The 20263-nt window shown below is 36.3% G+C and overlaps 1 protein-coding gene and 1 long non-coding RNA gene across 2 annotated transcripts in view; one reads left to right on the top strand and one right to left on the bottom strand.

Annotated features, from left to right (window-relative positions):
• ajap1 (adherens junctions associated protein 1) overlaps positions 1–2266 on the bottom strand; it is an 86882-nt gene extending 84616 nt beyond the window's left edge. The window contains exon 1 of the mRNA XM_005166950.6: positions 1506–2266. Coding sequence (XP_005167007.1) covers positions 1506–1534 — 29 coding nt within the window. The 5' untranslated portion in view covers positions 1535–2266. The remainder of the gene's footprint in view (positions 1–1505) is intronic.
• LOC141375626 (uncharacterized) overlaps positions 1–20263 on the top strand; it is a 382930-nt gene that overhangs the window by 346058 nt on the left and 16609 nt on the right. The gene's annotated exons all lie outside the window — the stretch shown is intronic.

The following is a 20263-nucleotide window of genomic DNA, read 5'->3' as shown; positions in this document are numbered from 1 at the left end:
TTTGTGAAAAATAAAGCAATCGCATTGTGTAGTTAACATGCACCTTTTTTTTTTTTTTTTTTGAAAAATATCAACGTTTTATTTTAAATTTGAAAGAAATATTATTATTAATTTAAAACAAAAAAAAGTTTTACTTAAACACATGTCTAGAAAGTTTAAAATTCTCAATTGTTCTCATAAAACATGGCTGTGTGTGTATAAAGGAACTTTTACTGACAAAATCCGACAATTTCATACTTTACTCACTCCACATTAAAAAAAACTGCTACACTCCAATAGCCATGTCTCAAATGTTGGCACAAGCTTTTCATTCCTGATTTTCAAGCATTACATTTCCTAAATTTCATTCCTATTAGTGCTGTAAATGAAAGTATCACAGTAAAATTACAGAAAACAATATCCTTTAATTTCTCTGTCTCAGAACTTACACAGATTTGAGATCTTCAAATAGCTGAATGACAAGTCTGAGCAATAAGATGAATATTTAAACAAAACATGCAGCAAAATATGTCAAATATACATTTGCATGGCACTGTAGAGCCAAGAGCAGCTTCTAGAGAACATGTGAATGTAAGATGTTGCAACATCCTACATCAGGTAGATAATGAACAATGATGCTCGCCTGACTCCACCATTATTCTCACCTTAAGCAAGCTCTCCACATAATGCCTCTGAAACAGCTGCTAAACAAATGTGATGGCAAGGATATCTGTCAAGTTTTACGACTTTGAATTACCAAAACTTGAAGGTCCACAGTTTTCATCTTCTCTAGATGGGTCTTTCTAAACATGAAACTATTAAGTTCTTAATTGTTACCCATATGCTGTCATACTTGTAGGTTCTGTTTTACATAGCATTTGGCACATGCAATGAATAAAAACGGTTTGTTGCATGCATGTCCGTTTTCGATTTAATGCTACTCTAGCCATACGTGGTCAACATCAAGTGCTAAGAGCTCCTGTAAACCGTAAATAAATCCTTGGCCATTACAGCTCCCAAGTCTGACTCAACCTGACATTCCACTGGCAAATTGCACACCATTTGAACCATATGATCAAAATGTCAATCTAACAGGGAGAGATGTGATTCATAAAATGGCATAAATGTCTTGACCGCACAGAAAATGTTCTGGCACGGTGTACTGTGGTATGTGAGGGTGTGTTTAGCTGATACTCGACCTAATTTGCGCGCGTCAAGTCTTTGGAAGCGCATCGCGGTTATTTGGCGACCCCTAGCGAACGCTGCGTTCATAACTTCAACTTGATTCACTATCTTGTTAATTACGAGCCCTCTAGTTATTCACACAAAATCAGCATCACTTAAAACGTTTCCTCGGGAATATTATCAACCCAAAGCTGTGAGGTTTAAGTAAGACATCACAGGCAGAAGTGAAAACAGCGCGACGCGCATCAACTTGCCACAAAACTCTTGCACGGTGACAGGATTTTTTGGGGCGTCTAATGCATTCAGCTCTTAGATAGAGATGCCAAAGGGATATTTATTACCTGCGTGTGACACACCGATTCAGCCACATTTTTCCAGACAACAATTCTGAATCAGTCTTCCTGATATTCGTCCATTTATGCGTTCCAACAAACGTCGACGCTCGAGCGTGATGGTCACCTTAAGTTAGACACCTTACTCCAAACGTTAGCATTCTAATGTTATAAATCCCGAGAAGCAGACAGCTTGAAATAGCTCCACGTCTTTCCAGAGCTCTCCAAACGTGGACTGGGCAAAAAATTCACGAAAAACAAGGACGCGTCTTGTCCCCTTTTTTAGTTGCTCGCTGTTTCTCCTCAGAAGTGCGCACAGACGTGCAGAGCGACCCAGCGGCAGCGTGGGCAGCTGGACGGTTCACTTGCGTCTCAACAGCCGTCTTCTTTTACATTCACAAGTTCATCTAAAATATACTCCACTGGAAAAAAAAGTCAAGTAGCTGTGGGAACCAGGCGGCAGGGTGACGGCGTCAACATCACTCGTGCGCTGCGCTCGCGGTCACGGCGCACTTTCTCTACATTGTCATCATGAAACCGAGCGCAGACAAAAACGCAAGATAAAACATCGAGATTTCCGTGGCTTAAAAGCATGTCCAATCGGCCCCAAAAGCTCTACGATAGTTCTCTCAATCTTTCAAGAGACCAAATAAATGTGTGACGCGGGGAAAAAAATAGAAAAGTGAGAAATGAAACACCACTTCACGGACGCGCGTGATGAGTGGAGCGCGTGAAAGCAACGCTCGTCATTTGGATAGATAGATAGTGTTATCACCACTGCGCGCGCTATCCACCCTCTCTCTCCCTCTCGCTCTCTCTCTCCCTCTCCCTCTCTCTCTCTTTTCCTCCTCCGTCTGACTAACAACCTGCCAGTCCTGCTTTAGATGACAACCCCGTGACGTCATTTTAAAGTAAAATATGTAACATTTTAGACCTCCTTCCCGCCGTTTCCCTCAGAGGAGTTCATCCGAACCCAATTCTATCCCAATCTCGCCTCCCAGAGATAAATCAGTCCGCGTACGGGCTATGAAAAGCTCAACCAGTGTACAGCACTTTCCACTAAGGGGGAGATCAGTTTCTCATCCCAAGGTTAATACAGTGTCTGGTGGGTTTACTGAGGCAATAGAACCTCATCCTGCAAATTACATGACAGTATAATGCCACATTTTTCCTCCTTGTGAAACAGAGAAACTCTTTTTTGTTGTTAAGATGATTGATCTTCCACTCTATTTTACAGTATAGGAAGAAGAAAGAGACAGTGGTGGTGTCGAATAATGTTGAATTCTGTTTATTTCTTTAGAACGACTGAAAATGAATAAAAACTGCCTGTAGACTGTCAGCCAGCCGCAGGAAATCTCATTAAGCTGGTGCGTTTAAGAGAAGGGTTTTGTGAAAACAACCCCGATGAAGAAAACACACGAAGAAAAAAAAACTAAAGCATGTGGAGGTTATGAAGTGTCACAGTTTGCTTTTATTGTGGGACCAAAATGTCCCCAGAAGGATAGTTAAACCCCATCACACATATTGTTGTGACCAGCTAATGATCCCCATGAGAAAAGCGGCTTAATAAACATAATAAATAATGCCTTAATAAAAATCTAAAAATACAAAAAAGGTTTATGTGAAGGTCACACAGGGGTAAAGGAAAGAAAATATCATTAGCTCATGAAAAACATCAACATAATAGCAGGCTTATGTACGCTTATCACTTTCTACAGGAGATAAGCAAACTTTAAAAGACACATTTTCTAAATATGAGCTTTACAACATCTGCAGCCAAAGCTGTTTTAAATTGTGCCAGTATAAATCGTTTGTGCGTGTGGAAATAGAAAATGAAGAGATAAATAAGCGTCATTAAAGAGCAGTACGGCATATCAAATCCAGCCTTAACTGCAAACGTTAAGCAGATTCCAGCAGCTCAACGTTTTATTGCCATCAAAATCTTACTGGAAATGCATTTTGGAGAAACAACATTTCTTCGGATCTAAAGTACTGTATATATCACTAAAAGGACTTAAGCCTGATATAATGAGCAGAAAACAGATAAATATGCTGTGTAATCTGTAAAAATGGTACATTTGACCATGTTCTACATACAATTAAGTTGCTTTTAAGGTGATACCCTAAAGCAGGAGTTCTCAATCTTGTTCCAATAGTTCCAATGTCCTGCAGATTTTTAGCTCTAACCACAATTAGATACACCTGGGCTAGCTAGTCCAGCTCTTAAACTGCAGTCACACTAGACTTTTCTCCCCATATACTTCCATTTATACATATGCGCATGCAGCAGACCCGAAACGAAAGCTCTTGCGAAAATTTTCGCAGTTCGCTGTGTTGTAAAGTTCAAGCTTGATGAACTCTGACCTGTAAAATTCCATCACATGACCGCGTGAGACCAATCAATGATCAAAACATGACCTCTCTGAACAGAAATTTAAAATATAGACCAATCGCTTGCTTTTTGAATGTCTAATTACCTTGTTTAATCCCGCCCCTTTTCGCAGCATCATACTACAGAATTTCGCAAGCTCAAATTCTATTGCAGGGGTGTCCGAAGTCGGTCCTGGAGGGCCGGTGTCCTGCATAGTTTAGCTCCAACTTTCTTCAACACATCTGTCCGGAAGTTTCTAGTACCTAGAAAGAGCTTCATTAGCTGTTTCAGGTGTGTTTAATTGGGGTTGAAACTAAAATATGCAGGACAGCGGCCCTCCAGGACAGACTTGGACACCCCTACTCTAATGTGACCGCAGCATTACTAGGCTTTGTAGAAACATCTTTGCAGGTGTGTTGAGGCAAGTTAGAGCTAAAATCTGCAAGGACACCGGACCTCCAGGACCAACTTTGAGAACCCCTATAAGGCAAGAACCATTTTAGTTCATGTGATAAGTTCTTAAAGCTACCATTGTTTGTTTGTGAGAAAATGGAATGGAAAAGTTTACACATCACACACAGTGGCGGTTCTAGTTGAAATGGCACCCTGGGCGATCCACAACCCCTATCTTAATTCAGACAGCATATGTATGCGAATGCAGCAAACTGGAAACAAAAGCTTGTGTGACAAGTTTCGCAGTTCGCTGTGTTGTAAAGCTTGCTGAACTCTGACCACTAAAATCCCATCACGTGATTGCGTGAGACCAATCGATGATCAAAACATGACCTCTCTGGACAGAAATGTAAAATCTAGTCCAATAGCTTGCTTTTTAAATGTCTAATCATCTTGTTTAATCCCACCCCTTTTCGTAGCGCCATACTACAGAATTTCACATGCTAAAACTCTAGTGTGACCACAACATTACTAGGCTTTCTAGTAACATCTTTGCAGGTGTGTTGAGGTTGAGGTGTTGTGATAAGTTCTTAAAACAACCATTGTTTGTTTGTGAGAAAATGGAATTGAAAAGTTTACTCGTTACACACACACCTGGGCGAACCACACCCCTTTCCCTCAAAAAATAAAGGAGACACTATGTGGTTGAATTTTTATTACTCCCATTGAAACACATGCAAAGTCATCAATTATATTGTCATATAACCCATTTAAGTAAACCAAAGCCAGGGGCATTGCTAAACACAAAGCTCTACTGGGCAAATAAATAGTAAAGTAAATCACATCTCAAATCTTTTACTGGGGCACAGTTGTTTTTTACTTGGACATGTTTTTTTTGTTTGTTTGTTTTTGCACCGTCTTCATGTGCATCACCCATATTGTCCATGTGTAAATCCGCCACTGATCACATAGTTCAAAAATTGCTCATATTGAGAGTCTTTAATTTAGTATGTAAGCATGTAAGCATTAGCATTTTCTAAAGAATAAGATCTTAGCAGAAATAACAATTCTTGGAAAACAGTTGTGTGGTTTTGCAGAGTGTGTTATTCATATGGTTGTGGATGTATAAGGCTGGGTATTTACTCACACGGGATTACCGTGTAATCCGTACACTGATGATTTAAACCTCTAAAGTAAAGACCCCTAAATGCTGACTCAAAATAGCATATTGTCAACGACATCGACCACAGAGATTCCAGGTTCAATAACAATTTGGACATGCCGCTAACCTGCAATAATTAGATAACTGTAATTAGTTAAACTTGTCAAGAAACTGCAGGCTTATCTGTCTTGCTTTAATTGAGCTATTACTTCAGCTTCAGACAATTGTATTATCATATGCAAATAAAGGGGAGTTCAGGTTGCATTGTCTTTGGTAATTAGCCACATCGCACTGAATTCATTTAGCGGCCTCTGATTTGAAAGACTGAGGGTCAAGACTGAGGGTTAGACTGAGTTAGTGTATATTGTACGGGAGGTCAAAGGTGAAGGCGCCGACAAGGGATTTTTTTTGTCATGAATTTTAAGCAGAGGTTATGCTAATGAATTAAAGTTTGGTGGATTGCTAAATCCTTCATTTTATACTTGCAGTACAGATATAGTCTGTTGAAGAAGCTGCAGAATTTTTTAGCCTTCCATGTTTTATGATGATTACATTTTTCAAAATAGGTCTAGAAAGAGATTGCAGATATTGAATCACTGTTTACTACACTGTCCAAAGGGAGTCCAATGTGATTTATACAAGACAGACATGTTGATGGGATCAACATCCCATCAATCAATTTCCTGACCCTAGTCAGACCACCTACATCCACTGACCTCCTGATGCACACTGGAACAGCAGGAGTGTCTTAGAATTATTAAAATGGATGTTTTTGCTTGTTTTTATTGTGTAAACAAGTAATGTAATGTGTATTTATATAGAGCATTTATTGTGTATGGCCATACGCACAAAGTGCTTCACAATCATAAGTGGGTTCTCTTCAGGCCATCACCAGTGTGCTTCATTTACTTGGATGAAAGGACACAGCCACAGGACAATGGCGCCAGTGCGCTCACCACACAACAGCTATAGGTGGAGTGGAGAGACAGTGATAGAGCCAGTTCAGTGGCTGGAGATGATTGGGATTCCAAGATAACCACATAACCACAGTGAGTCTGGACCTCGATTTAACGTCACATCTGAAAGACGCCTCTCACTGAGCAGTAAAGAGTCCCCTTCACTTTACTGCGGCAACAAAACCCACACAGACCGCAGGTTGAGCCCCCTGCTGGCCTCACTAACACCCTTTCTGGCAACAACCTAGCTTTTCAATGTGGTCTACCATCCAGGTACTGTCTGGGCACAGTCCTGGGAGACCATGTGAGTGTTACAGAGAGCTAAGTTACTTAATTGTTATCAAAAGATATCAGGAAAAAAAAAAAAAAAAAAAAAAAAAAAAAAAATATATATATATATATATATATATATATATATATATATATATATATATATATATATTTTTTTTTTTTTTTTTTTTTTTGTACAACAATATTATAATACTTGTTTTTATGTTGTATTAACTGACAAGATTATACAACACTTTGTAAAAAAAGCATTTTTAAAATGGTTTTTTACTTAGATTTGACATTCTCTGTATTCTCCACCTACGTCTCTTTCTATTCAAATATCTAGACCTTTTTCTCTATTCTCTATTAGAGTATTCAGGCTATTCTGCACATCACCTTAATCCTTATACAACATTTAGCATCACCTAATAAGCATACAGTATACCAGACCTTAGTTCCCCGACTGACAGTCATTAATGAGATAATCAATAAATCAGAATCTATTTAGATTTTTAATCAATACCTCTTATTTAAAACTGAAAAGCATGCTTTATTGATCCCACAGTTGAAACCACAACGCAGTAAATTATTAGAGGAGCACCTTGAAACCAACAAAGTTTTCAGTCAGGGTCGAATCAATAATCCAGTGCAAGATGACAATCCTGCTTTCAAAAAAGTAGATAAATAAAAAATCACAAGCAGAACACTTATAATTCAAAAGCAATGTGCCTGGTCATTTCTCATTCTCGAATACATAACAGCTCTGTTTTTCTTTCATATTCCTACTACTACAATTGTTTCACTCATCAAACAGAAGAGAAGCGCAGGCCTCGGGTATTTCAAGAAACGCTCTGTTTTGTATGTGCTCAATGTTCTCAATATTCACAGCTGTTAATAACCCCTTGAAAGGTGGAATAATTGCAAATCACTTTGAACACAGAATGAGACACAAATAGCTGGCACAACAATAAGACAGTGACCATGACAACCGGACTGAAGAGACGACATCTCCTCTATCTGATAGTGAAACGTTGCCGATGAGAGAAACAAGAGGACCTATTTGAACACAATGAGCTGTGAGACCAAGATAGTTAACAGGACAATGGGCACCCAAAAGAGCTTATTTGCTAGTTTTAATCATTACTCAGGCAGTCCATAAACTCTTTGAACATTAGGTTTGATGAATCGTTCTCCTGAATGTGCTGGCGATACTAAAGACTCTTTTTGAAAAACAAGAACACTTAAGCTTAATTTTAAAAGAGTGCTACTTAATTCAAACGAATAGACCTATAAGAATTTAACTGAATGTACTGCTTTTGAGCACTTAATTGTATGTTATATTGCAACTGAACGTATTTTTGCTTCAATTTATTTTAAATGGGTTAACTTAAGAGTATATTCTGTAGAATTAAAGTAAGTATCTCTTCATATGCAATTTCATGACAGCTTGTTTTACCAAATGTCAACAAATAAGCTTGATCGCAAAAGGAGATTGATTTTGTTGAAGAGTTCTGTGACATTATTGTCTCTTTTGTCAAACCTTATTTTAAGGTACAATTTTCACTAACAAATCATAAGCTATGTAGCTCAATAAACCTGTAATTTGCTAATTATAAACAGTTAGTAAGGTGACTGTTAGGATTAGATATTGGGTTGGATAACAGATGAAGAATAAGATGTAATAGACTACTATATCTGAATAATAGGCAGGTAATAACCAGGGAAACTCTGTCCAGACATAGGCTGTTTCTTAACATACATTCTTTATTGATCTTGTGTCTTTGTAACATCATCATTAACCGCCAAAGTTTAGTTCTAAAACTCATGACCACAAGAACGAAGGATGCGTGAAAGTTCTTGTTTAATAGACATCTAATAGACATTTAAATGTAAAGAGCTTGGCTAAAACAAGGCTAAACTTAGGCTGTTAGTGAAAATCTAATAGTCTTCTAAGAATAGCTTAAAACTAGACTAGTCATCAAATAGATAGATTAGACAGATTTTATATGTATAGTTATTAATTTCTGTTTAATTGATGACTAGTCTAGTTTTGGCCTATTATTAGATATTTATTAGATTTTCACTGACAGCCTAAATGTAGCCATGTTTTAGCCCAGACGACTATGCATAGATGTTTATTAGACATCTTTTAGAACAAAAAATGCTTGCTGGGTTCTTTTACGCATCGCCTTGGATTAATTAAAAGCAGTGACTACAGAAATTGTAAGGAAATATCAATATGCACACCAGTAGAGTAGTCTCGAATAGGAACTTGAGCAACAGATGGTACTGTTTAGTACACATCAGAGAATCCATTTTCTATTTCAGGTGTTTATGGTGAAGAATATAAAGTGTATTTTTTTTCATGTTTGAAAGTCTCGGCTGCTTGAACTCAAAGAAAGCTTATTTTACATCAGTCGTTCTGCGAATAGAGAGTGGTTCAACAGCCACTTATCTTACAAACCTCTTAAGAGTATCAGGCCCGCAATAAGCCCCAACTTGGGCCTAACCCTCCAGACAAAAACACACAGAACTGATATTTGATGCTCACAGCTCTCGCTCAGGTGCTTTGAATCGTCTATAAGAGGATGATGGGAAGAGTCACAGGTGATAAGGCGGTGTAAGAAGGAATGAAACTGAACGGTGGGGACAGAGTGAGCGAGCGAGAAAGAGGAGCCAAATGAGGAGGTGTGAGCCCTGGCCTTGAGCATTAATTCTCTGCTCATTTATACTCTGAAGGGCAAGACATGACGTATTACCACTCCCATCTACACACAAACACACACACACACACTGTGGCTGAGTATTGACTTTTAATGCAAAACATTACAGGTGAATAGCATAAAAATTCAATAGTTATTGCCATACCAATAGTTATTGCCATATTTCAGTAGTTATTGCCATATTGCCATAATAGTTATTGCAAAAAAAAATGTTGAATTACTAATTTTGTGTTATTATTTAATTATTTAATTAATTATGCAATTTACATACAATTATATCACACACAAAAAATCGGAACATTTAATGAAGTCAGGTTAAAATGTATGGTTTCTTCTTTTATGATTTATATAGGGGTGGCACGGTGGCTCAGTGGTTAGCACTGTTGCATCACAGCAAGAAGGTTGCTGGTTTGAGTCCCAACTGAGTCAGCTGGCATTTCTGTGTGGAGGTTGCATGTTCTTGTTTGCGTGGGTTTCCTCCGGGTGCTCCGGTTTCCTCCACAGTCCAACGACCTGTGTTATAGGTGAATAAAGTAAAAAAAAATAAATAAATAAATAAAATTGGCCATAGTTTATGTGTGTGTATGAGTGTTTCCCCTTCCTAGGATATGGCTGGAAGGGCATTCGCTGTGTAAAACATATGCTGGATAATTTTATGAATGGTGCTGAATTGGAGATTTCTAGATTTCTAGAGTATTCGTTGTGATTTGTTGTAGTCATGATTAGATTTTTCTAGTTATCATGTGATTTTTAAAAAATGAAGATGGCTTCAAGACCTATTTTCTAGTTTGGCCTTGAAAAAGCTCAACATGTGACTAAAATATTGGCCTTTTTCCATAAACTTTTATTTAGCATTAGATTTTTTTTTGTTTACTTTTTTTCCCTTTTACTCATTGGGATTTTTTTGTTTTGTTTTTGTCATTTTTGTACAGTTGCCGAGAGAGCTTAACGTGCTGTAATTTAAGAAAACACATGCAATTACAAAAAACACCAACAAATTAAGAAAAGATTCTCACAACACAAACACATAAAAAAGGATTGCTGCATTTTCACATAACTCAAACAAATTAATAAAATGTGCTGCATTTTCCACAACACAAAAAGAAACAAACATAAAGGAAAAGTTTCAAGTGGAGCCAAAAACGTGATTGACGTCGCTATACTGTGACTATTGCTCAGTGAAGTTGTAGGTGGTCTTTGAAAGATGAGTGTTTTGTTTGTTTTTTTAATATCCAAATTACCGTGTCTTTAGTATTAATTAGCCTAAATAACCACAACCTAAATAGCTGGATCTGTCACGTTTTAGGGTCTACTTGAAACATTTCCATTGTGTTCCGAGCTTTTTAAAAGTGTTGTGAGAAAATGCAGCACATTTTATTAATTTGTTTGCGTTGTGGGAAAATGCAGCACGTTTTTAAACAACAAGTTTGCATTGTGAAGATTTGCAGCATGTGTGGTATCAAACAGATAAAGATCTTTCTCAGTTTGCTGGCATTTTTTGTGATTGCACATGCTTTCTTAAATTGCAGCATGTTAAGCTCTTTCGTCTGCCATATTTTTAGAATATTACCAGAGTCAGTGCTGAATATTTTAATGTTTGGTCTTTAAAATGTTTATTGAAATTTACATTTACAGACATACACTGATAACATGCAACAAACAAAACACTTGTTTTCTTTATACAAGAGTAAAAACAAGTACTTTGTGGAAAGTGAAAAAGCTCAAAATCTCAAAACGTGGATGAAAAAATAGTATTGCCTGCAACATTTTGCATTTCAGCACACACCAGGTCGAATGTGTAAATCTGATGTGCAAGCAGATCTGAAATCTCATAAACAGAAGTAGATATGAACACACATTACAGATCACCTTCAGTGGTTTTTAAGTGCCCGTCTTAGCCCACATCATTTTAATAGCTTATTTGCAGGCTGTGAAGGCATATGTCAAAATTGTCCGACATCTGATGTTGTGTTTGATTAAGATTCCTGACAAGGCCTCTGGAGTCTGTAGTGTAACACAGTTCTCACCTGGGAAGAGTCTGAATGCTGAAGTGTAGAAAAAGTCATTGCTATGGAAACAGGGATAATAGTGAAAGAGAAGAAATTCAGCTGAAAAAAAACACAAGGAGGCAGATTACAGGGTGCACTCGGGTCAGTCTTTGGGAATAAAACATATATATGCAAACAGACTGTTCATAGTTCTGCTTAACCTGTGAGGTCACTCGGAATAACTGACAAAGTGGTTTATCGTTAACCTTGATCTGCTTGTGATCAATGCGCAGTTCACACTATTAATCTGATGAAGTTATATACAGCATATCATTAAAACAACAACCATTAAAAACGGACACACTGTTTATTTCCAGTAAAATCATTTAGACATCCTTAAAAAATCTAAATTAATATGAACAAGAATATATAAACATAATATTTCTATTTTTATTTATTTAAGCATGGATTTATTTATTTATTTATTTTAGATTTTCTTATGTGTTTATTTTTTGCATTGTTTTTTCTCACATTTCTTGGCCTCAGACTAAATTATCTTTGCAGTAAATTCTATTCTCTTTCCAAATAATATTATTTTGTAATTTTCTGACACTTAATGTCACCATATGAATGTTGTTGAGAATATACTATTGTTTTTACTCACAACGGATGAGCAATGTTAAGAGAGGTGTTTGTTTTCAGTAATGGACTGCAAATTACTGCCTTTACTTATTATACTTTTAATTGATCATGAAATATCATTTTATTATATACTTACAGTTGCTGCTTTAACCCACAGCGCAGGAAATATTTAAGCTCTGACCTAGCAAATGCTTCATAATCACACAAAAATACAAAGTAAACACTCTGCGCTTCCTAATCTCTAATATAAAATTATGCGTATTCCGTGCAATTTCTTTATCGGTACACAGGTGAAATTGAATATTTACATCCAAAACTCAAAAATGCGTCACAGCAAATGATGGACAGGAGCTGATATCACCAGCCTGTATGTGTGAGTTTCATGGACTCGAGCCAAAAAGGGGAGGAAAAAATTTGCTCATCTATTTTAATTCAGCTAAAGGGGAAACACCCATTAACCCCATGTCTTGTCACATCCTCTCTTCTTCTCCATCTGACAGCTCACTTGTCCTTTATCACCTCAAAAAATAAATTGCTACTGAAGTGTGTGCTGAGGAACTCAAAATACACTGACAGCGACAACAGGAGCTTCCTTGATGTATGTAAGCAATAAGCACGGTCATTAGTATCATGTCAGCCCATGGTCATCGCCTGCTTGCAAATAATGCCTACTCTTTGGGCTCTATTTTAAAGATCTAGGCGCAAAGTCTAAAGCGCATGGTGTAAAAGCATTGAGGGCATATCTGAATCCACTATTTGCTATTTTAAGAATGGAAAAATATGTTATGAGCCCTGGCGCGTAGTCTGGTTGTGCTTATTCTCTTATTGAGTTATGGGTGTGTTTTGAGTATAACATGCATTAAAACAATCAGAGTCTCATCTCCCATTCTCTTTAAGAGTAGTTTCATGCCACTGGGCGTTTGCTATTTACATGATGGACTTTGTAAGTGAAAAAAACTGAATCTTTAACTAGCGAGAAAACAGTTAAACAGACTATCTGCAGGGCAAGAATAAAAACTGAGCCTCCTCAATTTGGCCTCTTTACTTTCTCTTTACTTTACATTTACTCTTTAATCCTTTACTTTCATGCATAAGGAAACCATGTTGTATGCACTCCACTGGTTACATCAATTAGCCTGCATATTTAAATTTGTTTGTTAAGCGCAAGAGGCAGCCCGGTGGCACAGTTGGTAGCACAATCACCTCACAGCAAGAAGGTTGCTGGTTAGAGCCCCGGCTGGACCAGTTGGCATTTGTGTGTGAAGATTGCATGTTCTCCACAAGTTTGCGTGGGTTTCCTCCGGGTGCTCCGGTTTCCCCCATCTATACCAAAGATATTTGGTACAGGTGAATTGGGTAAGCTAAATTGCCAACAGTGTATGAGTGTGAATGGATGTTTCCCAGTGATGGATTGCAGCTAGAAGGGCCTTCGTTGCGTAAAACATATGCTGGATTAGTTGGCGGTTCATTCTGCTGTGGCGGCCCCAGATTAAGAAAAGGACTAAGCCAAAAAGAAAATGAATGAATGAATGAATGAATTAATTAATGTTTCCAACAAACTAATAAATCAACAATAATAATGAAGTGTGGTAAAGTTATATCCTAACACACGTCCTGTTCTTATGTCCCATATGGTGATGCATACATATCCAAAACTGAACAGTTGGACACATCTAAACTTGCATTTATTAAAACAAAAACAAATATGCATGTAAAAAGTAGTAATACTGCTACTAATAATAACATTATACAAATGAAAATTGTCATAAATAAACTGAAAAAAAAAAAACAATACAATTTAAACAATTTTAAAAAACTGTTTCACTTCTTGCAATTTTATTTAAACTCTAAAAATACACTCAAAAAACACTTGTGTTTTTGATGCTCGTTGTTTGCTCAAATTACTTATTTAAAATTAGCTAAAACAACACAAGTTTATTAGGAGACAACTTCATTGTTTTATATTCAATCCACTTAAAATTTGTAAAAACTAATAAGTTAACTTAAACCCTTTATATTGTCCCACCACAAATCGATTGTGTGGAACCCTACATTTTTTACTGTAAATGACGTTTGCTGTTTGTTTAAACTACTTATTTAAAATGAGCTGAAACAATGCAATTCTTGAGTTTTTTTGGGAGAAAAATAGTTTGATGTTCAATCCACTTAAATTTGTAAAAAGTTAACTGGATGCTGTTGGGTTCATGTTGTGGAACCCAACATTTATTACAGTGTACTCATTGCATTTTTACATTTTCTTCAATCTCATGGCCATTAATTATATTAAACAGAAATTCAAACTTGTGCTTGGGGTGCAATAAATAATGATGATTTATTTTCACACCAGTCACACATTTCAGCTAATTATGACTCTCCTCGCAGAAATTTTGCCTTCAAAAAGTATGAAGAAGCTTACCGAAGTAGTTTTTCAAATTGTATTTATTATATCTGTTAGCTGAATATAACTGAATGCAAGTAAAATCAAAGGAAATTTATTTGCAATTCATACTTTGGTGGAAAATAATGCCACATATTTTTTTCTTCTCCATCTGACAGTTCACTTGTCCATTATCCTTTAAAAAAAATGCAACTTAAGAGTGCTGATGAACTTAAAACACTCTGACAGCGCTAACAAGAGCTTCCCTGATGTATGTATGTAATAAACAAACTCATTGGAGTGCCTCTGGTGGGAATCGCACACGGTTATTAGGTGTATTTGTGCATTTAAATAGATCATTAGTGACCTTTTCATCCAGACATTGACAGAATGGATGCATTAAAGTAAAAGAGAAGCAGAGATCGACATGTGTGTTTTCCTGAACTCATGTTCCAGCATCGGTGTGGTTAATGGGTTGTATGGTGCTTCTTCTTACCCCTGCAGTGACCCTGTAGGTCAGGTTCAACATACTGGCGGCAGCTGTACTTTAGCGCTGGGCTCTGGAAAGACTGTCACCTGTGAGACCTCAGTCTTTTACCTGTCCTGATGCTTTAGGAGATCTGAGTGCGAAAACACCAGCCCTTTTTCTAAATGACCCCAAGTCTACCCCTGTCCCTTTTAACGCTCTCCTTACCAATTTCAGCACACCTCAGTGTGTGTTTTGCTATGGAAGGTGTCAGAAGAGAGTGTTTTTTCGCATATCACTTCTCATGTAGTGTGTTGTTTAGCAATTTGTGAATGTAAGAGGTCTCCAAATCTTTAAAGATGTAAGTGCATAATAAATGTAGATAGTTTCTTTCTAAAAGAAATAAGTAATTTTGATATAGAGCTCAATGATTAATCATATTTTATCAGTAAAGCCGGTTCTGTAATCAGCAGTAAGGGGGCTTTCACACCTGTAGATTGATTGTTTTGTTATAAACAGTGTTTGAAATTGTTCTTGGTGCAGTTTGCTTTTAAACTCTCCTCACATTGGTCAGAATTCCATGGTTTAGGTTTATTTTTCTTCCCTATTTAATTTATGACGATGAGCAATAAGACATTATAAGCAAAAGCTGTGCTTTAATTTTAAATGGTGACACCCACAGACATTGTCAACAAATATAAATCAGAGGTAAAACTTTCTCATACATAGCTGTTGCCTAAAAATGTGCATTATAGGCTTTACATTATAATGAGAAATAACAGATAAACCAAGACTGCAATTCGGTCAATTTTCCTAACGGAAAAACAGCTCTCATTAGTTCAGCATGCATTCACTTTCATGTTTGACGCACATTTAGCGGTAGGTAATGACATCCCGCCCTACTCATAATTCTCATTCGTATAGTCGTATATATGCTTATTACATATCCATAATACACTGTGATGTAGCCTGGTTCGATAGTTCGTTGAATCGTATTGCTTTCTCAATACAATCTATTCGCTACCACCTCATTCTGGCGAACTCGGACTGATTCTATTGGTGCAGATCTGAGCGTGATTGCTGCATACACATATCACAAACGAACCATGCTAGCTTTGGAAACATGCCAGGTTACAAAACAAAGGTCTAGATGTGAAAGCACCCTAAGTCTGTAGCAAGTGCATTCAGATGGAGCAGCAGTTGAGTTCACTAGCTACACAAAATTACATTCTTAATTGCAGACAGTATAATTAGCAGTTTAAAACATGTGAAAATACCACATTTAATAACTTTTTTTTAATAATTATTTTACGCTGTCTGTAATTACAGTTCTACTTCCTCCATTAACCAATCCAGGTTCCTAACAAATTTGCATCATTGGTAATAGTTGCTCGCAATCATTGAGATTTTTGTAGTGATGTATTTTATTTTTATGAAGATTTGTACTTCAACAGAATACAGTTAAATTTACCTGATTATTTTTCTGAAGAAAATGTGAAATTCTAGGAATATTCTTGCATTTTCTTCCACCTTATGCACATTAAATATGGTAAACGTACATTCAAACGTGTTGGTCTGACCAATCAGAGTAATGTAGACTCTTGGAAAAGTGGTGTTTAGAGAGATCAAATCACTGAATGAACTGTTTCAGACACTGCAGAAAAGACTGCTGTGTATATTATTAGAAAACTAAGGTCTTTCAACCATGAATGGATATACTGTAAAACTATTTATAGGAGACCTTCAAAACTAAAATCAGAACCTTTAAAAGAATTTCAGGTGTAAAGTGTTATTACTTCAAAAACAGAAGCCAATTTTCATGAAAGCCTGAGGGAAAAAGTATACATATCACCTTTAAATAGCATGAAAAGCAAATTCAGTCCCAAAAATCAAGCAGCTCTAGCTGAGTTCCCTTCATATATAATAAATAGCAGCTGCTTTGGGCATCTTGAAGCTCATCAAGCTGTATCTCTCTAATGCAAAAAGCACCTGAAGTTTCACGGCAGTTCCACAAAATCAGCTACATTTTCAAAGAGGCCTGACACTAAGTTCATACATATTAAGGCTTTCTTGGCAGTAAAGAATTCTGTATGCAAGAGTTTGCCAATTAAGATGTTAATGTTTTTAGTTTTGAGTTGAACTGAAGACATTCTTATTAAAACTGCATAAGGCAGAGAAAGGCTGTACAACTTCTGTAACAGCTATTGCAGTTTAAATAAGTATAATGAGCTTTTGATAGTGTTAATAATGCTATAATAATAAAATAATAAATAATTATGTTACATATCTGTGGCTATATTCAATTACTCAAATGCGAAAAGGGCAATATCATGACAAATATCATTATGATTTATTACTTAAATAATCATCTGACAACATGAAATATTAATATGGGGTACAATATGGCATCTTTCAGATATTTAAGAAATTCATATCATAATCATATCATGGTAAATAATTAACTTATGAATAATAAAATGTATGAAATAGCAATATACATATATACTTACCGACTACTTTATTAGGTACCAACTGCTCTTTAACATACATTTCTAATCAACCGATCACATGGCAGCAACTCAATACTTTTAGGCATGTAGGCATGGTCAAGATGATCTGCAGCAGTTCAAACGGAGCATCAGAATGGGCAAGAAAGGGGATTTTTGGATCCATCCAGCCTTGTATCAATGGTTCAAGCTGCTGGTGGTGGTGTAATGGTGTGGGGGATATTTTCTTGGCACACTTTGGGCCCATTAGTTCCACCGGACTACCTGAGTATTGTTGTTGACCATGTCCATCTCTTTATGACCACAGAGTACCCATCTTTTGATGGCTACTTCCAGCAGAATAACAGCCTATGTCTTAAACCGTGAATCATCTCAGACCGGTTTCTTGAGCATGACAATGAGTGCACTGTACCCAAATGGCCTCCACAGTCACCAAAACTCAATCCAATAGAGCACCTTTGGTATGTGGTGGAACGGGAGTTCGCATCATGGATGGGCAGCCAACAAATCTGCAGCAACTGTGTGATGTAAACATGTCAATTTGAACCAAAATCTCTGACTAATATTTCTGTCTATGCCACGAAGGATTAAGGCAGTTCTGAAGACAAAAGGTAAATCCAACCCGGTAGTAGTAAGGTGCACCTAATAAAGTGGCCGGAGAGTGTAAATTAATTGTTATAATAATTACGACACTTAATAAAATTAAGTACTGATATTAAATCACTCAAATATTTAATATTTGCATCATTTCATGAATAATTTTTTAACCATTAAAAATATTGTGTAATGTGCAAAATAAAACCAAAAATCATAATTAAATGACATTAGATAAAGATATAGACACATTTTCAAATGTTAAAGTATTAAAGTGGCTTTAGGTAAAAAGTAATTGGTTTATTTGTTTGCAAAAACATACTCAGAACTTATGAAAATCCTTAATAATATTATCTCTATCATTATTATTGTTAATGATAATAATAAAATATTAAGAATAAAGAAAAACCAGACTGGATAATCTTTGAAATTCACAACTCAAAGTCAAGTTCCTTTAGGCTTATTATAAACGGCCACCGCAAGCACGTCAGAGAAGCGCAGAAACTGTGATGCTGATTTACGTCAAAACAGCAATTTATTAAATTTAGCTCAGTGACTCCAGAGCCGAGCACACACACGGCGAGCGCCATTGTTCTCAAGGCATGAAGGAAGTATCAAAGGAGAGAAGATGAATGCAAAAATGCCAAGGAGATTGTTCAGGATTCTGTTGAACAGCATTGAGATGAAAATCCCTCCTCCGAATCTCAGATAAAAGCTGTTTAAAGCAGCCCATGTTTAGCAGAGCGGTCCAGATCTTTCTCTCTGACAGGCAATGGTGAATGAGGTGCATGGCTAAAGTTATAAAGCAGAGATGATCACTCTCTTTCCCTTCTCTGACACACACACACATACACACACTGACAGGCTCCATTCTAAATGTCAACCTCAGAAAGGATGGGGTTAGAGAAAGAGTGAAAATGAGTCGGGCGGGATGGTATGGAAAACGAATGAGAAGAAAAGACGGAGTGAGAGAGAGAGAATTAAAAGGGAAAGTTCATGCTAAGAGTGCCTTAAATCTGTGCTGTGACATTTTTTTATAGCTTTTCTGAGGAATGATTTAGTCCAGCCTAACGGGATGACCTGTGGACTATATGAATTGAAATTAATTCAGTCTCGCTGCCTGACTCTCAACCTCATCTTAATGAACAGATTGGGGTTAGTTTGGCAGTGCTATAGGCTGTAGATCTGTTTAAGAGTATGCAGGACTTGTTTATATCAACGCATACTGAAAAAGAAATGCAATGAATCGCAGCATGGTAAGATGGTGTTTTGGTGTCCTTGGAAGGATTCCTAAAGGAATCGTTCACCCAAACAAAAAGTGGATAGGTGTACAAACAAAGGATGTAACATTATTATTATTTATTATTATTATTATTATTATTATTATTAATATATATATATATATATATATATATATATATATATATATATATATATATATATATATATATATATATATATATATATATATAATATAATACAATACAATACACTATAATATAATATAATATAATATAATTTAATATAATACACTATAATATAATATAATATAATATAATATAATATAATATAATGTGAACGATTTGGATTTATACCTTCCAATCCATCTCAGCATGAATCAACGTTTATCCTTTTCTCATCATCTTGTTTCACATTATTTTTATTAAATATAATTATTTGATTATTTTAATGAGTATTTCACTTTGAATTGATTTTAACTAATGAATAAGTTAACACATTGCTTAATGTAAGAATGTTCAGTGTCCTTGCTCCTCTCTTTGTCTGTCTATTTTAACTTTGTTTTCTGGAGACACACAAAAACCAGGTCAGAGGTCACGGAGATTTCTCTCTCTCTCCCTCTGAACGGAATTACTGATGCAGAGGAAAGGAAAAACACCTGTTCTGTTTGTCAGGATATTGTCTACAGGAATTTAGCTGTTTTGATTGTTCTGATTTGATTGTTAATTCTTATTAAAGTAATTCCTTTTGTATGTAAATAGACACTGTGTGTAGTGAGGATATTGTAACCAAATGTTGATGGGACCAGTCTTGAACCAGTTTGATAAAACAGCTGAACGTACAAGAAACAACCTTGAGTTTCCACAACAGATTGTGTCTTGCATCTATCGCGCCCATGGTTTAGCTTTTTATAGGTCAGGGATCAGCTCTTAATAACTTAAGTTTGACCCCCAGGAACCATGTCGCCATCCATATCTGGAGTTAGATACAATTCTTCCTTGACAAACACATTTAGGCTATCCATATATGGAGCTAGATAAAATACTTCATTGACGCACACATTTAGAATTGTCTATTTT

This window comes from Danio rerio, chromosome 8 (genome assembly GCF_049306965.1).
Source record: "Danio rerio strain Tuebingen ecotype United States chromosome 8, GRCz12tu, whole genome shotgun sequence".
Taxonomy (NCBI): Eukaryota; Metazoa; Chordata; class Actinopteri; order Cypriniformes; family Danionidae; genus Danio; species Danio rerio.
Note: the sequence above shows the minus strand (reverse complement) of the source record. Positions and strands in the feature narration are given on the sequence as shown.